General features: G+C 39.3%; 2 protein-coding genes across 2 annotated transcripts in view; one reads left to right on the top strand and one right to left on the bottom strand.

Annotated features, from left to right (window-relative positions):
• Nucleotides 1-22,007, bottom strand: part of LOC118341486 (muscleblind-like protein 1) — a gene marked incomplete at its 3' end in the record, with an annotated part of 55,556 nt that overhangs the window by 24,232 nt on the left and 9,317 nt on the right. Inside the window, 1 exon segment of the mRNA XM_035679749.1 lies at nucleotides 10,234-11,237. Within this exon segment, the coding sequence (XP_035535642.1) occupies nucleotides 10,234-10,407 (174 nt within the window).
• Nucleotides 10,999-22,007, top strand: part of LOC118342043 (succinate receptor 1-like) — a 41,767-nt gene continuing 30,758 nt past the window's right edge. The window contains exon 1 of the mRNA XM_035680469.1: nucleotides 10,999-11,213. Coding sequence (XP_035536362.1) covers nucleotides 10,999-11,213 — 215 coding nt within the window. The remainder of the gene's footprint in view (nucleotides 11,214-22,007) is intronic.

Below are 22,007 nucleotides of genomic sequence, written 5' to 3'. Positions count from 1 at the left end.
AGTCAATTAGGATTGTTATTATAATCGATGGATATTGAGTAATATCTTGATCTAGGTGTGGATCAATCTCACTTTTCGTTCACCTCTGCGGCTACGGGAAAAAATGAACAATTTTAGTTAGGAGCAAGTCGGTGCTCATGTAATAAGTGGTCTGGTACGTTCGGCTGTGTGTTGTTTGTTTGTGTATCGGATTTACAAGAAATTATATAAGATGGTAAATCGCATCCTCAAAAGAGTACTTAAACGATGTCAATATTGACCAATGGGTACGCATCTTGCTGTTTCAAAACATAGGAATGTCCTTCTCGCACCTTTACATTTGTAAATATCTTTTACATTAAAGATTACTGTTCATTTGTATTATTCTTCAATCAGTATTAATTTAAGGAATTCGGATATCTTATATAAATATTTCGACTTTAAAATAAAATGATTCAACTCCTTATGTTTCAAATATTTCTTCTCTTGTGTAATTCTTTATAATTAATGGATTATTTATCTATACCATATAAATTTATTTTTCCTCAACGACATTGTTATGTTAATATCTGACATGACATTGCCTTATTTTAGATAAGACCTATTCAACACAGGTTAACTATCCTCCTCAGATTTTCTGCATCAGTACCAGGCACACACATTCATGCGAAAACTATCTGCTCCTATTGTTAAGTCCCTTGGATAAAAATACCAATGTCCCGACAATGATTATCCTACCACAATAATTGAACCAACTACTGTCCTTCAAATGAATTAGCTTAAACCGGAAAAACTTCACCATTACATTCAAAAAATGACCACATAAAAGATTTCCAATCACATTAGAAAGAACAATTAGTCCCAAAAAGAGACAAAAAAAAGAAAAACCAAAAATACTAATTTACAAACAAAAATAAAGGTATATAGTTAAAGACATACTTAAGCCAAAGAAATACACCGATATAAATCCAGGCACGTAACAGGAAGGTGAAGAGCTAAAAACAAAACTGTGTTGATAAAACCATTGGATGAAGAAAATACCACTTAAGCTAAAAAGTACAACTACTAACCGTCCTTATCAAACTGGTTACATCAAATCATTTTAGTAGTATACAATCGAGACAAAGAACTTGCAGCATATGAATAACGAATATAGAAAAATATAAACATTTAAACCACACAGAGCTAAATATAAACACAGTTTACAAGCAACATTAAACCGTAAAGTATAAAATAACCTCGAACTATCTAATAAATAATCAACAAATATGTACAGAATAAAAAAAATCTAGCTTTGAAGATCTCAATGCAGTTCCGGCATAGCCAATGGAATAGATAAGAGACATATACCGCCTACCTACTCTTAAACTAGCTAGCCATTTGAATATTCTCCACTGCAAACAGATAAGGTGCTACCTTTGCATATTTTCCTTTAATTTAATTAATTAAATCCATCAATTTATACAATTTAAATTCCATTCTATCCTCCCTACAATTTCACCATTTTCCAATAAAACAATTTTATTAAATAACATCTTTGCAACACCCTGACACACACAATTATTTTTGAAATGCTTGCCCAATTCTTTGAGCAGACTAATTCCACCCTTTTCCAAAAAAAAAAAAAAAGTAAGCCGCCAAAAATCTACTGTAGGATAACTTTGTGGTGAGTGTACCTACGTCCAGGCTTAGTCACCAGGGCTTTGAATACAATACTATCCTCCAATTGGTAAAAAAACATAAAAATAAAATAAAGCAAATGCAGCATCTTAAGGCACTGTAACAATAATAAACCATTCTACGTATAGATAGATCACCAATCCATTATTCCAAGTTGTTCTTATTTTTAAAAAATATTGGAATCCAAATTTATAGAACACAGACGCTCGATTTGCCCCCTCTAAATGATTCCACCACACAAACCAAACCGAACCCATGTAATGTCCAAATTTTTAGAAAGTTTACACCCAAGTCCTCTTGATAGACAGTAACAAACTTGTTACAAGCGAAGCTAGTTAGACATGCCCCCTGTGCATACCCAACACGTGACCCTTGGCTTTAACCAAAAAAAACCTAAACTCCTTCCTTTCCTTTATTTTTCTCTCAATGCGAATAGTTTCCCAAGTAATTGAATACAAATACCCGGTAATGAAGCGAGCACGAGGAGCGAATCATAGACAGAATGCGAAGACGACTAAATCATATGAAGCAAAGCAATGAATATCATGCATGGATCACAAGGAGCAGTCCAATATACCAAACCCACTTTGTTAGAGAGAATAACGATGGTTTCCCTCCTAATCCCACAGCAGTTCTCATGCCAAGTCAACTTATTAATCCATTATACAATACCTCATTCCATTCTCTTCTGTCCGCAAAGTCACAAATACATCCAAAACAACACAGCATACATTTTAACCTATCCAAAGCTATCTTCTTGACCTTTCTGTCTATGGATACCTCTGCAGATCTCGTTCTTAATGGGGTCCAATGCTCATCTCAAATACAATACTTGCTCACCCTAGGTACCCGTAATTTCCTAACTCTGTTGATATATATCTAGTTACCTTCAATCTATCTCAAATCTAATGCATTCTGCCTGTATATACATCTTATCTCCTTCTCACATGCGGTCTCTCTCTCTCTCTCTTGCTTGCACTCACCCTCTTTCTGTGTCTTTTCAAGGACTCTGTAGTATACCATATATGTAGGTCACCATACGTTCCCAGTGTTGCTTAGCTTGTGTTTGAGTGGCTATGTCTGAGCAATATGAAAATGTATGTCCTCCTGTGGGTGCATGTATGTGAGTTGTGCTCTCTCAAACACACGGCCTGTAATCATTGATCAGTCCAACAGGGAAAATGAGCGCAACTCATAACTCACACGCAGTGACCAGTAATGTACATTGCATAGTTCTTAATATACTGCATTGATTCAAACACTGGGGTTGTACAACACATACTGTACATTAAAGTACTTCAGGGTTTTAGAGGTTACAGAGCTGTAGAGTTATTTCTTTTCTATTTCAACAATTTGAATCTTGCATTAATTATTTAAGTACTTTGGGGAATTTTGAACAAATATAAAAAGACTCTATCTTTTTGTTATTACACTGTGCTTCTTTAATAATGTCCCGACTGGGTAGGTGTGTCAAAGTCAGATTTTTTTGGGGCGTCTATACGTGTGTTTGATGAGTCATTACACAAAAGGGACCTGTGAAGACCAGACTTTGGTGTAGACCAAAGCCACACTGATTGATTTCCATGCTTTTTTTGGCATCTAGGGAAATTGTGCTTCTTATGTATTAAACTTTAAGATAATATTTCAAAAGTGTACTGGCATTGGCTCCACTTTAAAACAGCCATTATACACTTTAACAGGCTGTTTGGTGATTATGGGAGCATAATACACAGCAGCATCACCATAATGACAGTAAGGCATGCCCTGTGTTATTGCAATAATAAGTTCACCAATTCTCAAGGACTCAATCTTAACACAATTTTAACCTTCAGGATAATGTAATTCATAATAAATGTGTGGTAACCTTAATATAAACACAAAGTTTTTATTAAGCTCAGGCAATAACCGCACCTTATAAGTTAACTTTTCAGTTAAAGGTTCAGGTGTGTAATATTTTGGAGGATCTATTGGCAGACATAGAATATAATATTCATAGGTATGTTTTCAATAATCAACGGAAAGTAAGAATTGTTGCGTTTTCATTACCTTAGAATGTTTCTACAGTAGCCTAGAACAGAAGAACCAGACACTGGCTCTAGATATGGCCATTTGCGTTTTGTAGGCAACGTACTTTCTCCTACATGCTTGGAAGGGGAGAGTGAGGCGTGTTGGTTGCAATCTGTAACTACACTGCTAAATGCCACTGAATCCTTCACACTGGTCCGTTAACGACATGGCAGTGCCCAACAAACTGGATCTGAGCAGCATCTTTGACAAATAAGGCTACGGTCACACTGCAGGATCAGACTCCAGTGTGAACAGTCTACGGCCCCGAAGTAAACCACATGTGCAGAAGAAGCCGTAACGTCACACACAGCACACTGTGTTTATGGATGTTAATATGGATGCCTCACATGTCAGCGTGTGTGTATCAATTTTGAAGTTGTTGTGCAATCGGAGCTGATAAATATATGATGATGGTTATGATATTGTCGCATCCCGCCTCATCTGGCGCAGAATTGTTACATCTATCTCACTTCAATGACGTAAAAGTCGGATGAAATGCGACATGACCGTTCAGACTGAGGTCGCTTTGAAAAACAACAGATATGTATCTGATTTAGGACCACATATGAATGTGGCCTGGATCGGATTTGAAAAAATCTGATTTGTGACTGAATAAATCTGATATGGGTCACATATCAGATTATGGGATATGGGATTTGGGCCACTTGTGCTTGCAGTGCGAATGTAGCGTAGCGTTTTGATGAATGTCCAAGAAGCCTGAAACAGGATATGTCTGTTCAGCTGGACACTGTCCAATTCACTGATCCAGTCATCATATGACACCTTTACACAATCCCACAAACTTTCATTTTAGCATTAGTGTTAACCGTGGCCAAGAAAACCATACTACTCAGCTGGAAAGACAGAACTATGCTGTCAATAAACCTTTGACTCAATTTGTTAACAGACCATGCAAACCTTGAAAGCTCACGTCAACCGTAAAGGATAATCTGATACTATTCCATAACACCTGGTCCCCTTTTCCTGCAGTTCATCCAGAGCTGACTCCTCTCTACACCACCTCATTCACTCAGATCTTCCCAACACCAATAAGACATTCGAACTAACAAAAAACACACAATATGCATGCTCAATACTGCCCATCATGATCAGTAGCCCCTTTTTTGTCTTCTTTTTTTTCTCGTCTTTTGTTGTTTTTTTTAACATATTTTGGGTATTGACTTTATCTATGTTTGTGCTTTCTCTTTTGTAAATATTGTTTTGTAAAGACCTGTGTGTAAGAATAAAAAAATAATAATAATAAATTAAGAAAATTATTCAAAACACCAAATATAAGGTAGATTTGTCTTCAGTTAAAAATATTCAGGCACCACACTGACCAGAAAACTCTCAGCAAAATATTTCAGTACTTTTAACTATATAGAGTTTGTTCTTTATATATTCATTTTTATTGAGCTACAACATGGCACGTATAGCTTCAGAAAGATTCAAAAAGATATAGATCATTCAGTAAGAAGATAAGTTGGAGCAATTTAAGATGCTTTTTCCGCTTTTTATTTCTCACTCTCATTTCTTTAACTTCGACAAGATGAATGCGTGTGAGTATTTTCTGTGATTGTGAATTCCAACATTAAATTATCCTGGGATTTTGTATAACTATCATACATCAGATGATCATGTGGAGTCCAGGCACTAAGTAACTCATAAATTCAATGAACATTACAGAATACACTGTGGGAGAGAGATTGTGGGAATATTACATTCCTCCACTGTGAACGACAACACAAGTTAAATTACAGTATAATGACTTACAGGGTAAGTTATCTCAACATTAGAGTTGTAAGCAGCAAAAACTAAAAGAATAAGGAGGAGGTTAAAGTTTGGGTAAGGCTTTGTTCAATAGTAAATAATAAAAGCGCACCACCCACATTACAAATCCCTTCTACAAAATGTTGAATATCAAACATCAAAGTCTAGTAGTAGTGGGAACTTTTTTGTTATCACTTTGTATTTGCATTGTAAAACATTGTGCTAATTTAGGCAGAACATGTTCCTGAATATTGGTTGGAGGACACGGGTTGAATATTTCTTTATGTGAAAAATTAAAATAAATAGTTAAAACCATGCAAAAAAATTTAAACGTAAACTTTTTTTAAATTTCCTTTTAAATCTCCCTTCTCCAACAGACAAAAATAGGAGAGTGAGAGAGAATATGCATTCACAGTATTTATAGTCACAGAACATTTATATCCATGACCACTTTGAAGTTTTTCATTTAATGTTGTTTTCTTTGAAACAAGCAAAAAAGTAAATTGGCAAACCCTGAGTGGCTTTGTTACACTGCATGTTAACACCCAGTAACAATCTATATTAAAGGCTAAAATATAATAATCAGCACAGAAATAAAAATTGTTGTAAATAGGAAAACTGTGATTAGAACAACCGCTCCCTGAAACTTAAATCAAATATCTTCCTATGCATTCCTGATTTGATATATTCTAATTAACAAATGACCATTTTAACACTTTAAGACCCCCACCCAATAGTCCAGTCAAAATCTTGTTAGTATTACATTTTTAATATTTATTCTTTCATTGAGAACAGCTGCTCTGGACAGTTACAGTGGATTCCGATAATGGCAAGATTTCCCACCAGAGAAAAAGCATTCAAATGTCAATAGAAAGGATGAACGTCTTAATGAGAAGAAATTACATGGAAATTTAACCCACTGAGACAATTTCATGGTCATCAGTAGCTAGTCCATCATACTGTAGTGGAGCTCCCGTGGCTCTTTGGCTCACTCTCACCTGTTTCCCATCACAGCCCAATGGTGAGTTTATTGTATTTCGTCAGCCTAAATACCCCCAGATTTGCTTTTTATTCTCTTACAATGAAACCAGCTTTGTTTCCAGCTGCTAATGGCAACAAGCGGCTGAATTCCTGTAGCAGGAGCCAAAAGGACAAGCAAATACCCGTTTTTTGTATTTTCTCTAATTATAGACAAGTCCAAATTTTTTTTGTCTGTGCCTTCAAAAACTCTCGGGCTAAGGTTTTCCCACAAATAACATGAGGTTTGAATTTTGTCTGAACACCTTTAGATGGCTAAAAGTTGGCTGTCAGGAAAACACAAATATAGCATTTGAACGAGCAAGCAATGCAGATCAAACAGAAATTATGCTGTAAGACTAAGTGTGCTGTCATCATTTTGAAGTTGTGCTGTATACCCATGCATGCAGTTTCCTCAGATTTCTGTCAGGGTTACTTTTCTGTGATTAGAGACTGAGAGGGTCAGTCTCTCTGTAATATCAGCCAATCCTAGTCTAAAGTCTTTTGCCTCTGACTCATTTCCTGTTCGCCTTTATCACTCTATCTTCTGTTACGCCACCCATCAAATGGAACTTTCCACTATTCACAGCTGACAAACAAAACAGATTAAGATATCTACATGTACAAACCAACTGGCAAGCCTGGCAACTAGCAAGAAACTGTGATTTAAGAATGAAAGAAAATACAGAACAAAGTTAATTTGTTAAATCTGAGAACGACTATTTGAATACAAAGAGAGAGGTGGAAAAAGCAAAGAGAGGGCTACTCATATGTCTTCCTTTTTCACCAGCTACAGGCCCTCCCTTCCTTTGCCCGGCCTGCATTTGTAAAAGGAATGAAGGGCGGGTGGTATGGCAAACTGTCCAGGAGCGCGAAGCCACGTGTACCGACATCCATCCTCTCCACATCCTCCTGCCTGTCCTTCCCTATCCCCTTGCCCCTCTCTCCATGCCTAGCTGTGTGTTATGAATTCATCTGCAGATAAAGCAGATCTATCATTCTGTCATAGAGGCAGGGAAGGGAGGTAGACTGTGGAATGCCCTGGCACTGAGAGCAGGGAAGGGCTCTGAGCATAGTGCTACGCTTCCCCGCACATTCCCTTCTGCGCCTGCTCTTGCCCTCTCCGGCTCAGTCTCCCAGTCTGTTTTCATGATCCATGCAATGCCCCAGCAGCCCCTCTTCACCATTTCCTGTCTCACCTATACCGGCCAAACCCACCCAAGCCATCGGAGCGTCAACCAAGCAGCCCAGAACTGTAATAACACTGTGCATGGCTTAATGAAAGCCCCCACCCTCCCCTCCCCAGTTATAAACTAAGGTAAGCTGTGGCCTGGACATGGCTTGACTGACTTCCAGCTATGGTCTCCAGTTTCACTGAATAACACCCTGCTTGCCAATCAGATAGGAGACAAATTACAGTACATGTGCACAACACGGTAGACAGAACACTAGGATCCAAAATCACTGTGCTAACTTGAGCCAAAATACCCAGATTGACTTGACTGATATTCCTGTATCCAACACATTTGCAGCATCTGGAGTAATGAGACAGCAAGCAGAAATGCCACAGTGTGAGGTTCGTGTGACATCTGTTGTGTATGTATTCTGCATATGTACATGCACATGTACTTGTCTTCATATACAACATACTATATTACAGAGGGCCAGTGTTTATACTTGGCTCTCAGCCATGACACATGCTGCCACAGCTGACCCTTTACAGATTCTCAGTGCTGTTCGTAAATTAAAAGTGTCACTAGATGTGCTCTCACAGTGTATGGGTGTCCACAACTGTGAACTGTGTACCGTATGTTTGCAATTTAAGGGATTACGTGTTGCTTATAGCCTATTTTTTATTGCTTTAAATTTGTTATCATATGGTTCATACTGAACATATCTGCAAAAAATTACAATATTAGCTTATGGCAACTAAAGCATGATTAATGACTTTATCTTTATGTTGGTTAAGGTTAGGGAAAAGGTTCTTGGTTATACTTTATAATGACAAGTTATAAAGCCCACTTGAAGCATAAGACAGGATGTTTACTTTTTAGCCTCGCCATAGCAGCATGGTTCTAGGGAGGGAAATGTTGGTCACCCTAAGCCTAACACACCACTTTGGTCCAGACTGAAATATCTCAGCTATTGGATGATTTGCAACGAAATTTTGTACACACATTTATGGCCCCAAGAGGATGAATCCTTTGTATTTGGTGATCCCCGGCCTTTTCCCAAACATCACCACAAGGCTACAATTTGTGGTTTTAAGTGAAATGTCTATTGGATTAACATCCAAGTCCCAACTTAACTTTTCATTTAGCACAATCATCAGGTTTTATGACCAAATACCTGCAGGAATATTGACATTCCCATCAGCCTCAACTGTACTTTGTGTTTAGTCCTCATTGGCAAATTTGTGTGGCAACGCAGATGTTGATAATGGCAAACATTATAACGGACATAACTAACAGCTTCACAAGCTCAAACCTCCTTGACTGAGGTGTTTTTGTTGCTTAAACCTAGCCACACATGGATCTCAGGACTCAAACCCAGGCCTCTGGTATTTAAATTCTTCTCTTTTGGCACTCGTCATCCACCCTAACTACCTTCCAACCATTTCTGTTTGCTCAGTGCATTTTCATCGAGTCGTAATTACTGCCAAAATTATGATCACTGGCAATGTTCTGTCCACTCCAGGAAGTGCCTACATTCTTGTACAGTAATATATGAACTCAATTTGTAGGAGAAATTATAAAATGTAAAATGTAAGTAAGTACTAAGTCAACTAAGTCACTAAGAATTAGTATAAACCAAATTTAAGCACTTTGTTTACACTCTCTTGACACTATAGACATTCTGACCAGCTGTTTTGACCATCAGGTAAACATTTCTTGCCACAGTTGATATGCAGCGTCTTGTAATGATTCCCTTAATATATTATTTTCTACTCAGTCCATTCTATTTTCCCTTTCCTCAGTCCATCTTCTCTCCCGTTTGATTGCCCCCCCTCCCTCCTGACTAAGACAGAGAGAAAGAGAGCGAGAGAGAGAAACTGCATAGTGGGAGTGTGTTGTCCCACTGCCAGGGCAAAAATAGACAGTAAATTACAGAGCCTTCTGAGAACACCCCACTGTGCTGTGTGACCTCAAAATAACACACAGGCATACACTCACAGACTCACATACAAACATGAAATACACAGTGTGCTGCCCTACTTCTATATTTCCCATTCAGCCTGTTGATGTGACGATCACACAGAAACTTTCGCAGTGTGCCAACCGACAGTCCTGCGCAAAAGTTATGTGCCAGTGAAGGAAACTCTGAGTCTGATTCACAGATGTTAATGTGATTACTGCCTCATCTCAGCTTACCAAGACACACACACACACTCTAAGAAGTATTTATACAGATATGTTTTTATCCCCTTGCTGTGGCTTAACCTTAAGAAACAATATCTCACTTTGCAGCAAAATCACTGCTGTTCCCTGGCACCTCACTACAGACTGTTCACCAAAAAGAAGCCCCCGATCTCCTCTGCATCAAACCCTAAATCACAAACTACAACTTCTCTTTAGGTCTATCAAGTTCTGGAATCCATAAAAGCCCCAAAATAAAACATAAAACACCTAGAAGAAAATGCTCGTCAACACTGCAAGCTAGAAAAAAAACAGAGGGACAGGGCAGTGATGAATGAACATCACAGGTGTTTGTCATACTCACCTTGAGTGAGTCAAAACAGGCAATGACTCTGCCGTTTTCCACTTGACAGCTCTTGGCAGGGTGTGCGAACTTGCACTCACTGTCCGGTCGTGAACATGTTCCTCTCTGGAATTCCCGACAAACCTCCAATGTCAGCCACTTTGTGTCCCGGATCGGTGTTACATTCACCGCCATTTTGAACCAGGCAGGAGGGGTCGATTGAGAGGAATAGGTATCCAGCAGCTGCTATTATGTGTGCGTCTGAATGATGAGAAACAATTAAAGGACATGGGAAAAGGCCAGTTTTAAGAGGTTTTGTCACCAGGGTCTGATTCTGAGATGAAGCCTGTGAGGCCTGGGACTCGGCTACCACCTGCGGCCCATCCTAAGAGTCTGTTTGTGGCTGTAATAGGAATCGTTCACCGCCTGTCACCCAGGGCCTGGGCTGATGACGACCACAGAGGTTTGCTCTGTAATCTCTCTCTTTCGTCCCTTCTCTTTCAAACAAACACACACGGCAGTTCGCTCTCTATCGCCTCGCTCCTAGGCTGAACTGTCAGATGAGACAAACGGCAAAACACATTATCGATCGAGTTGGCCCATGATGAAAAGATGCAGGGCTGGAGGAGAGGAGGAAGGAGAAGAAAGAGGAACAGAAGGAGGGCAGGATGATGAGGGGAAGGCTGTGGTGGAGGAGACAGCTAAGAGACAATCTCCTTCCGCTCACAGGAGCCAATAAAAGTTATCTGTCTTCGGTATCAGGGTCTGTCTGCAGAGGAGGAAGGAATGGTTGACTTCCACGGAGGAGGGCTGAATGGCATGGATGGAGAGAGAGGCCTGACTGGCGGACAGAGCAGGAGATGGAGAGAAGGAGGGAGGTGTCAGTGGATGGCGTTGGCAGTCCTGGCAGTCCTGGGGCTTCTGGTGTGGCTGGCAACTCCAGCAGACATGGACAGGCACGGAGGCAGAAGCGGCTTCAGTGGAGCCAAACAGCCAAAGGGGTCAGCGAAAGAAGGCACTTCTCTCTGTGGAGAAGGAGGGAAGAGTGTCAGTGGAGCAGGGCTTAACGCGCTCACTCACACACACACACACACACACACACACACACCGAGGTTAATACACTCAGGCACACATTTGCATTCATACACAGCTTCACTCAAACATGTTTCCCAGTCATTCTCTTGCACATCTTCTAACGGTAGCCCTCACAGTGACTGCCAGGCTGTCAGCTGGAAAATCAAATCAAACACCATATCGCTAACAGTAAAGCTTGCGCATTCAGACGCAGACAGCTCGTTTCAAAGGAAGACAGTGATGAAGAGAGATCAAGAAGCAGAGAAATAAAAATAAAGGAAGATGTGTATGTTTGTCCAAGAAAAGTGACAAGAAAAGTATTTTATGCAACAATATCATGCTGTTTGTTTTTAAACCTATAGTGACACTGTAGTAACTCATTTAAAAAATAATACAACATGAACTTAAACAAAAGGATTATTACAAGCAACAAAGTGGAAAATAAAAGAATAAATCTATCAACATCAACTATTCACACATAATCTCTATAATACATTTCACAGAACATCTGCAACAGATACCTTTCTTAAAAAAACCAACATAGCCTGGTGGTGAAAGGGAACACTAACTTTTTAATGGGCATCAATAACAAATGAACAAGCGTTTGAGTATCAAAGTATTGACTAGTCAGTTATCGATCTGCCCATCCCTGGTGAGATTGGAAACAGCAAATCAGCTGGCGAGATGGTTCCAGCATCACCTGGCAGGTTGCCAGGTAAGACCAGAGAGATAAGGACTAGATGAGGTCACGAGGGAGACAAAAAGAGAAATAGAGAGAGACAGAGAAAGAACATATTTTCCCATTTTTTCTTTCGTACACATTCCTGCGTGCTCCTGCACTCATCCAAACACTTTCTGACCTCTCTGCTCACATCAGGATGCTGAAAGAACAGACTGCCCCCCAAAACTCCTACAGCTGCTACACTTACAGTAAGTGCCCTCAAACCTACATCCCACATGTGGTTACATCACTTCCAGGTCCCCCACACTCAGATGTAATGTTTTCTTATGAATATGCTGACATAAAGCACTGATATGATTTCTATATAAAGTAACAGGCAACTTTGTTTTATTAGTAACCCCTGTGTTTCTCAAGTAGCGCTGTTATTCATAAAGTAAAAGAAAACATGTAGGCTTAGGAATATAACACCGATTGACTTCTGAGCTGAGTACTGTATATCATAGTTAAGGTCATATTGGTATTCAGAGGCCTTTGGTTTGAGTCAAAAACAGAACGCCCTGCTCTGTGTTGCTGGGCTGATGTGGCCTGTTGAGACTTTTTGTGTTCATGTGCTGGTGGGAAACACTAACATCTAAGACTTTACAGTCAGTTGCCAAACACATCCATAAACTATTTTGCTAGAAAATATAGCCACAAAGACAAACAGCAACAATGATGAACGATGTGAAAGAGCTGTAAGTGGTAGGACCCTGCATTAAATGGTTGCTGTTTGGTAGCATTGGATGACAGAGTTTCCCAGTAGCATGTGAACACACCAAAATAACACTTTAAAAAGTATAATCAAGTATAAAATGTGATGTGTTTCTCTGACAATGGATAGACCTCAAGTCCTGTACTTGACTGTACAAATTTTAAGCCCATTAGTATCAGCCAACTAGTTACTACCTACATGTAGTGGATGAAACAAATTCAGGCATTTTTCTCTCAGGACTTTCTGGAAACTAAAAGAAATTATAAACTGAAACAGAACATGAGTCAGGTTGAAAGAGGGTAAGCTATACTAGAAAAGCAATTCACAGCTATTTATCAAAAAATAATCCAAAACGCACTGAACATCCAAGATGATATCTAACAGGGATAAAGCAGCAATTACTAATACTGCCAAGCTAGTGGTTTGAAGAGAAATGGGCTCAAAAAAGGCGGAAAAAAGTGAGAGGGGAAGGAAGAAAAAGAATAAAGTAAAAATACTCCCTTGGTCAAACATTGATTGCTTATGTGTCATGCTCTCTTCTCCTATTTGGGCCGGTCACATCTGTGGTGAACTACTTTTTCAGCCCTAAGCTGATATTTTGAGCAGTGTGTGTGTGTGAGTGTGCGGACAAGAGAGGCCAGGACAGCCCAATGTATCTGGCAGGAAGAATGTGGTAAGGACAGAGTATACAGAAGAAAGGGCTACCATTACCAGTGCATTAAATATGGAGTGGCAAAATTAGTCTTCTGCATCGCCTATTCTTACTCACTCCCTGACCTCTCCTACAAATTTCTCTCTATTGCACCACTAAATCCCAGTTGCTAGGATAATAGGTGGCGTTTCCTGCATGCAAATAATGCAGGTTGACCTCCATATAAAATACAAATTCCTTCAAGAATGTTAAGCTTGTTTATTTTAAAGGGTATTTTTCAACCTGGGTCTTACTTTTTTTATATTAGTGATTCATGCTAAAGGCTTGAATTTTGGGGGAAAGCAGCATGAACCTCCAAAAGAAAAAACAGATTTGATATCTAACTGCGTAAGGACCCACTTTGGGTGAGAGTCAACAGCTAACCGTACTGTATTTATGCACTTCTAAAGCATACAAACCATGAATGCGTTTTAAAAATCGTAGCAACTCTATTGCATATTACATATTTCAAGTTAACTCAACACAAACTCCACCAGTATAATACAGCCTGTGTGTAGGGGGATGGAAGGTGAAGCGAAGCAAAAAATGGCTAGACAGCAAACATTAAAAAAAAGAAAATAAAAAAACACAAACTGACACACTGAAAGTACCAGTTTTGGGTCAGAAACATAGCTCACCATGGATTTCCTATTGCTGTTTCAGAGGCCACAGTTCGAAGCAGAGGGGAAATGTGAGTTCAGAGAAAAAGGCAGCTGAATACCCAGTAGCACTGAACTATGGCATGCACCGACATAAAAGCGAATATGCCCTATTTACAATGCCTGCATGAATGAAAAGGAATCAAATAGCTGGAGAATGTACACATATTAGACTAGACTTGCCCTACAGCCCTGATGCAACCCCACGTTAGTTTTCTCAAAGAAGTTTCATTTTCTGTGCATGTTCTTTCAGCATTTGTGTGACAAAATGAGCAGCCATGAGCTTCAACATCAGATAAAGTAGATTGAATAAATGGGGCTCCACCTATATGTATTTTTATCCTTAGTTCCACAATGACGTATCTGGTGCCAAAAGCTTGAACTAAATTCTCCTCAAACAGCCTATCTGAGTGAGTGAGACTCATTAGACAAGGCTCATGTCAAAATAGAGGATTACAACGAAGGGGTTAAAAACATGAGAAATGACTCTGGCATTGAGGAAATATATAAATAAAGGAGTCATCAATAAGCATCTTAGCATGTGTGAATAATGCATGTGGCCATTTCCCGTAGCCAGAGGCAGGAGATATTATTACACCATCAGATCAACTAGCCAAGGTAATAAATTGGAGAGGAAAGAAAGGCAGCGAAGGCTGGGGATATTACCCCCCCCCCCTCCATGCCCCATTGTCCCGAAAAGACACACAAACACACACACTCACACACACACAACCAAAGATACACTTCTTTAAAAGTACATAGAGGAAAATCTCAACTAATCATCATGTCTCACTCATGTCTAACTTCAGCTGTTGTGGTCCTCACAAAGCAGAGTGTAATGCCGAGAGTGTCACCGGGGTTCATGTATCTCCTCGTTTATAGAAAGCCGCCTAAACCTGTGCTAATCCGTTGGTGCCACTCGTTTGGCCGAACTCTGGATTATTTCATGGCTATGACAGCTCTCCAGGAAAAAACACCCACCGATTTAGCCTCCAGTGACACCACTGCTGCTGAATTACTGGCAGTTAAGACCCAATTACATAGACAGTTAATGTGCTTTAATATTAGGCTACATGAAAGGAAATGTTCTAGGTGAGACAGTTAATTTTGGCATCTGATTTTGCTTTTGTTTTAGTCTTCGTGTTTTGACATAAATCTATATTAGTATCAGTAAAGTTTTAGTCTAGTTTAGATGCTACTAAATACAAGGATACTGTTTTAATAATCAGGAGCTACGATGTGTGATTCTGCAGATATGTGTAGTACGTTGAAAACTTGTGCATTTGTCCATCTTTCACATAATTATTTAACTTTTATTAATTAACAAAAACTTTATTACATTTCATATCATTGCATAGTTCTCATTTTTATAGGTTTAAAGATTATTAGGGTCCGAGCAGCGACCACCGCAAAGGCCCCGATTATCATTATTATTATTCAAATAAATTCATTGTATTTTTGGTGGCCTAAACACGCTGCAAAACACATGAAACGCAGCACCTATGTCTGAGGGTGGCAAAAATGTATGTAATCTTAGACATGGGTGTGGCAAAATGGCTCAATAAGGCCCCCTAAAGAGCAGTCTCAATGGGATGTTTTACTGATATGAATGAAAATTAGTAAACACGTGCATTATGTCCCACAGTTTTGGCTATTTACAGTCATTGTACTACAGAATTAATTGGATCGACTTAAATTTTTTTCAGTGCAATCAAAGGACTTAGTTAGTTAGTTCTTTAGTTTTCGTCAGTATGTCACATTGTCCATTCTACACCAAACTTCTCGTTTGATAAGAGTCCCAGCCTGAACACATCTACATTATTCAATCTTAGTCATAGCGACCCCTACTAGAAACAAGATGTAAGCCTTGTATGGCATTTACAATCTGGTTTACATTACATTTTCACAGTGTGGTCTCCACATGATGTCCTGGGACATAACATGACTGCAACTCAACTTGATAATGCAAAGTACCCGTTAATTGCTGCTTGCTTTAATTTTATTTCAATCTTGTTTTCATTTCATTTGTTTCATTTCAAATATTTTTTAATTTCTGTTGATGAGCTGCGCATCTTGACAATACTGCTTGCTTAGTGCAAGCCACATGGAATTGCACTTTCTTTTATGGCAAGGCCTCTTGCATTGTTAACGCAAGCTACATTCAGCCCTGCATCTGAGAGCAATACAGAGGGAGAAAGAGAAAGAATGAGGAGTGAATAAGGGGCCAAAGATGTGAACCATTTATTCACCTTGAATGACTTCCATAAAAGAAAAAAATGTGGGAAGGTGAAGAGAAGCCAGAAAGCAGGTTCCTCCACGTTGGAGTTCCTGTGGCTGACCTTTAGAATACAATAGTAAGAGAAATAAAAAGAGCAATGGTCAAAACTTGCTTGAAAGCAACAGGAAACAATTTGCTTCAAGTTTCCCAAGAGTATAACAGTGTAAACTCTGATCTGTTAAAGGGCCCTTGGATTTGCTGTCTACTAATCAAAAGGTCCTGTTTGTTTAGGCAGCAAGTTGACAGTTCAGACATTCCTTAAGAGTTACACTTTCAGTGAAGGGCTCATAATCCCATTTTTATGCTTTCTCCCTGAATATGTTCGGAAATATGTTGATTACTGCACCCTCTAAAAAGCAAAAGAGAGAAAAAGAGAAAGAAAGATGGGGGAGGGAGGGGGAAATTCAGTAATGCGAGAGGTTAAAGGGCGCTGACTGCAGCAGCAAAAAGCAGATGCTGGATGCTTCGTATTACACCGCATCACCGGCTGACCAGGATATCATCTATATACGACCTGAGCTGCCCTTTATACTGATAGGAGCATCAAGAAGAAGGGAGGAGGGAGGGAGACAGACTCTGAGAGACAAATAGAGTAAAGGAGAGCAGAGGTGGTGACAGGGGAAGGATTGAGGGAAAGAGGAAGAGTGATGGGAGGCAAACAGAGCAATTAGTACAAGTTGGTGGGTGGTTGGTGTCTGATAGTGGGAGAGAACAAGGTGAGTACTGGCAGGTATAAAAGAGGAGGAATCAGAAGGTGGGGAAAAGGTAGAATTTTGTTCCATTTCAAAGCACTGCTGGTGCTCCGCTGTGATACCATCTTGACATTTCTCATCTCTCTTCATTTATCTTTCTCTGATCCCCACCTGTTCTCCTTTTCTATTTCTCTTCACTTCTATGCTTCAGAGTTTTCCGTTTTTTCTCTCCCCAAATCTTTCCTCTTCTTAGAAATCTGCTCGCCTTCTGCTAAGTTGCACCCCGAGTATCATTTGACATAAACAACTTTGTCAACGTAGCTCATCTTTTAATAGTAGCTGTCCTCATTTTATTCTCCGACTGTCTCAGCCCCCTCTATCGCTCTCCTCCTCGTTCCTTGTTCCCTTATGCTGCAGTACCACACTAATGTGCTGCAAGGTCATCATCGCCACGAGAACCAGAGAAACCATATTAAAGGCAAGGACAAAGTGGTTAATGGTGTCAGGACCAGCCTGGTATCATAGCAGTATAGACATCGTATGACTGAAGTTTTCAAACAAACTCCATGATATTTGAACAGTATTGCCCAAGAGACTTTTACACTAGGATGGTGCAATATCAATAATAAAGACTGTCCTTTTAACAAATATGAAGTTTATTATCTATTGTGGGTCTTATCACTTACTCCAAAAATGGTGATACCTTAATTAAACCAAAGTAATACTTTTTCTTACCATAATATCTGAAATAACTTCTGTCAAGTACAAAATTCAAACCAAGGTCTGCACACTGATAAGACTTGACAGCACTGGAAAAATCAGCAAACTCTTTGACAACAATGAAACCTTCAAAGATGAGAGAATGTAGCATAAAAATTGCTCATGATGTCCTGTCACAGAGCATGGCCCTATCATTTTGCTGGCCACTACATATTCTCCTTGACCCATATTTTCCAACTTCACACTCAGGGATGTTGCTAGGTACAGGTAGGCCCAGCGTCTCTAATGCATTAAAATTCCAAAAGGATGCGCTAACTATCAATGCAGCCAAGGGCAAATGCTACATTGCTTGTCATCAACCAGTCATATGGTAACTTGGGGGTAAATTTAGCTTCCTGCGCTCCAGTCATAATTTAGTTTTAATTAAAACTTAACTCCTGGCATTTAATCCTGGTGTTCTGTATAACTGTTTTTAAAAAAAGAAGTAATGAAAGGAAGGAAGGAATTATCGGTAGTAACAGGCAAACCAGATTTAATAGTTACATATTTTCTTTTTAAATAAATGTTGTCTGGTGGATCTAATTTATGCCGATGTGAAGAGTGGTTCATGTGAGGTTGAAAAGTAACTGGTAAATATTTTCTGTGAGTCTATATTAGCATGTAAGCAAAGACCCTTTAAAGTGTTAAATTTCAGAATGGTATTTGGTTTTGTGGTTGGTGGTAGAATGGAAAAAAAACTTTTAACAGGGTGAGATGCAATGAAATCCGCTTTTGGTTAACTAATTATGTTAGAAGTTAATTGGTACAATTCTTCCAACATTTAGACTGGATCTTTTCACTTTAACTTTAATTCAAATAGAAGTGGAACAAAGCTCAGACTGCTCTGAGCCAAAGAGGAGAAAGATGGCTTTGAAATAACGAATGTACATGACTTTGAATATGAATAGAATTATATAAACTCCAAGAAGAGTTCAATGCTACAATTTGTCAAAAAACACACATTTTGTTGAGGGCCCACTCAATTTCCCTGGGACCCACTGAAATGACCACATGTGGTCCTGGGGACTCATTACATTGAAAATGTATCAACATAACTATACACTTGAGCCATATTCATTTTGCAGTATTCATTTTGTCAACAAAAACTATGACAAACAATATTAACTAAAAACCAGACTAATAACAGACTAAATCAAAACTAGTCTGATTTTTTTAGACTAAAAATCAGATTAGTTTTCCAGACTAAATCAAAACTATGACAAAATGTATTACAATTTGAATAAACCCAAACCAAAGGAAAATTTTAAAGACAAACAGAAAGAAAAATGCACAAGTGAACTATTGTTTAAATGCAATCTCATTCCATAACCTAGAGAATCAAACATTGTTAGCTCCTGTTTGGTAAAACGTATCCTGCACTGCCCAGAGCTATCACAGAAGCTGTATTAGCTGCGTGACCTGTTGCACTTATAATCTTGCCTTTAAATAATGTTATGACTGTGCTGACGGAGCTTACGTCACCACTTCTTGGAAGGAAAAATTCAACAGATTTATGGACTAAATTAATCTCCCCTCAAAATTAGACAGGAAGACAGCAACAAAACACTTGGGACAGGCAAGAAAAATAGGAAGGCCAGAATGCTGACAATTATGAAAAGATTCAAGGACTATAGATGTGACTGTAAAGTAAACAATACTTTCAGCCTGCTATCTTTTGTGTTTATAGGCTAGAAGTAGGAGTGAGTGCAGGATTAATATAGAGATGACCAAAATAAAATGGAAATACCAGAGTCATGCACAGAAATGTCACAGTAGGCAAGAAATTGTCTGGCAGAAATCACGATTCTCAGTTTACCGCAGCTTGTTCTGGCCCAGAAACCCTCAGTCCCACATTATTATGTGAATCTTACCTTTATCTTTCTTAAAATGACATGGTGCTGAAATTGTGCTATTGAGTAGGCTTCAATTGTATATGTCACTTTCGTCTAGCTTGGAGTAGGGGCAGACACTGAGTTGTAGAAACTATGGGAGCAGTGACATAACTAGCAGAGGGGGGCGGGATTTTTATTCTCTACAAACACAGCAGATGACAGTATTTGCTGCTCATATGAAGTGTTAGCTGACGGTGTAGTCGATTCCTTTGTTGATGCACATTGTTTTTTCCTGTTTCCAGCCTGTTTTTGGCTGTTTGAGCCAGTGTGACCAACAGAAAGCTTCTGACCATCAGCTGGCTGTTCACTTGACACAGGCCAGAAGTTCAGCAGGACCCTGAGGCATTTTTGTTAAATTAACCTGATGACACAATTTGCCAAGAGGAATACTATACAGCAGACTATTGAGTGCTTTATTCAACATAGCACTGGATTTGGTTATGACTAACAATAGTAATTATTTGTTATTTGCTGTGTTATTGCTATATGTTAAAGCTACTACAAGGAGTTTTTAACTGGTTATGAAACCGTCTCAATTTAATACCAACGCCTCTATACGACCTACTTAAGCCCACCAGACTATCAGCAAGAAGATTTTTTATTTCTATATAGTTACTCTTAATGTCATTGGGTCAGATTCCTCTTGAAATCAATTAAACCCAGCAGTGAAAACACTACCACTTTTTGCCACAGGGGTCGCCAGAGTCAACAAAAAATAGAAATTCCTGTTGCTGCTTTAAGCTAGCGTAACCGGCTAATAGCAACTGTTTAATTAAAATGGAGCGAAGCCTGCAAGCTAGTTCAGGCAATTAACTCGAGGTGCACTGCTATACACACACGACATGCCTCACTCTTAGTAATCACCATCAAGAACATCCTTCCAATCTGGTGGTCTATTTAAGCTGCAAAATTTCCCAGCTCTCCCTCTGCTTTGTCAATGCCTATGTTGCTGCCCTGGCGATCCAGCGTACCATTAGCTGCCCCCTGCTCTGTACAATGCCCCGAGTAGACCCATCGCTAGCTCCAGCTAAGGGGGTTAAGGTATTCTGCCATCCCACTCCCAGATATCTTCATGTACAACATATCTGCGACGACGTGATAACCACCCTCACGACGCCAAAATCTAACTATGTTATACTGCTGTAATAAACATTTGTTGTTAGTTGTCTGACTGAACTAATATAATGTTTATTGATGGACCCTTTCAAGTGCTCTCAAAAGATGTATTACAGCAATAACATCCAATATTACTTTTTATAATACTTAAGTCATACCCAACTCCAACATAAATGGAGTTAACCAGTTAAAATATTAGCCTCAGAGAACCATGGTTCTACCTTGGGGTATATAGCTAGCTGGCATCATAGAAGGGTGATCCTTTTTTAAATAAAAGTAATATTTAAGATTTACATAATATCCTCATTAATGATGGAGGCATGGCTCATTAAGAAAACATTAAGTCACATGACAGTGAATAATGGATTGTAGATAGGTTTTCCCTTTTACTTTAGCCAAAGATATTATATTTGGTCTCCATAAATCTACTAGTGTCTAGTTAATCCCAGCAAAAACTTTTATTCTTCTTGCTTGAACTGCTTGAGGAACACTGAGCGACGGACATCTCGGTGACATTAATGAGCTGAATTACCTTGCCGTGGGGATAACGGTGCTCACACATGAACCCTGTCAAACAAACGCTCAGTCCCACCCATGCAAGCTCGAGATTTGATCTTCAGCTGAGTGCTGGTCATTCTGAAATGATACTCCATTACGATGATGTTTCCACAGATTGTACCATCAGGGTAATCTTAGACTTCATTCCATTCCCCAGCTTGTGACACACACAAAAACACACGCATTAGTATTGACCAGAAACCATGAGACAGCAGATCTGCATCATCTACGGAGGATACGCAACTACACAGATGAATGGAAGGTCAGTCAGTGCATTTATATTCAGGACACAACCACACAAGTAATATGTATGCATATGCACAACATAAACTATCTCTCTTGTGCGTGCTCTCTCTCTCACACACACACACACACACACACACATAAACACACAATCTATGACTCCCTCCTTCAGCTGTAAGACAAACAGAAGGGAGGGGAGATGGCGAGGGCAGTCAAGTGGCACGTGTGCAAGCTGTCGTCTGCACTGTGATATCAGCGCAAGTGTTTAAACAGCCTGACGTGCACAAAGAGACAGGCGGTCAGGCAGTTGAATCGGGATGTGAGATAGATACATGTAATCGTGTGTGTTAGGGAGTGGGCAGTTACAGGTATTCTGCATATATGCATAATTTTTTTTCAT

This window comes from Morone saxatilis, unplaced genomic scaffold (genome assembly GCF_004916995.1).
Source record: "Morone saxatilis isolate NCDOM2014 unplaced genomic scaffold, NCSU_SB_2.0 Contig8, whole genome shotgun sequence".
NCBI classification, from domain to species: domain Eukaryota; kingdom Metazoa; phylum Chordata; class Actinopteri; family Moronidae; genus Morone; species Morone saxatilis.
The sequence above is the reverse complement of the archived record's forward strand: the minus strand, read 5'-3'. Positions and strand labels throughout refer to the sequence as shown.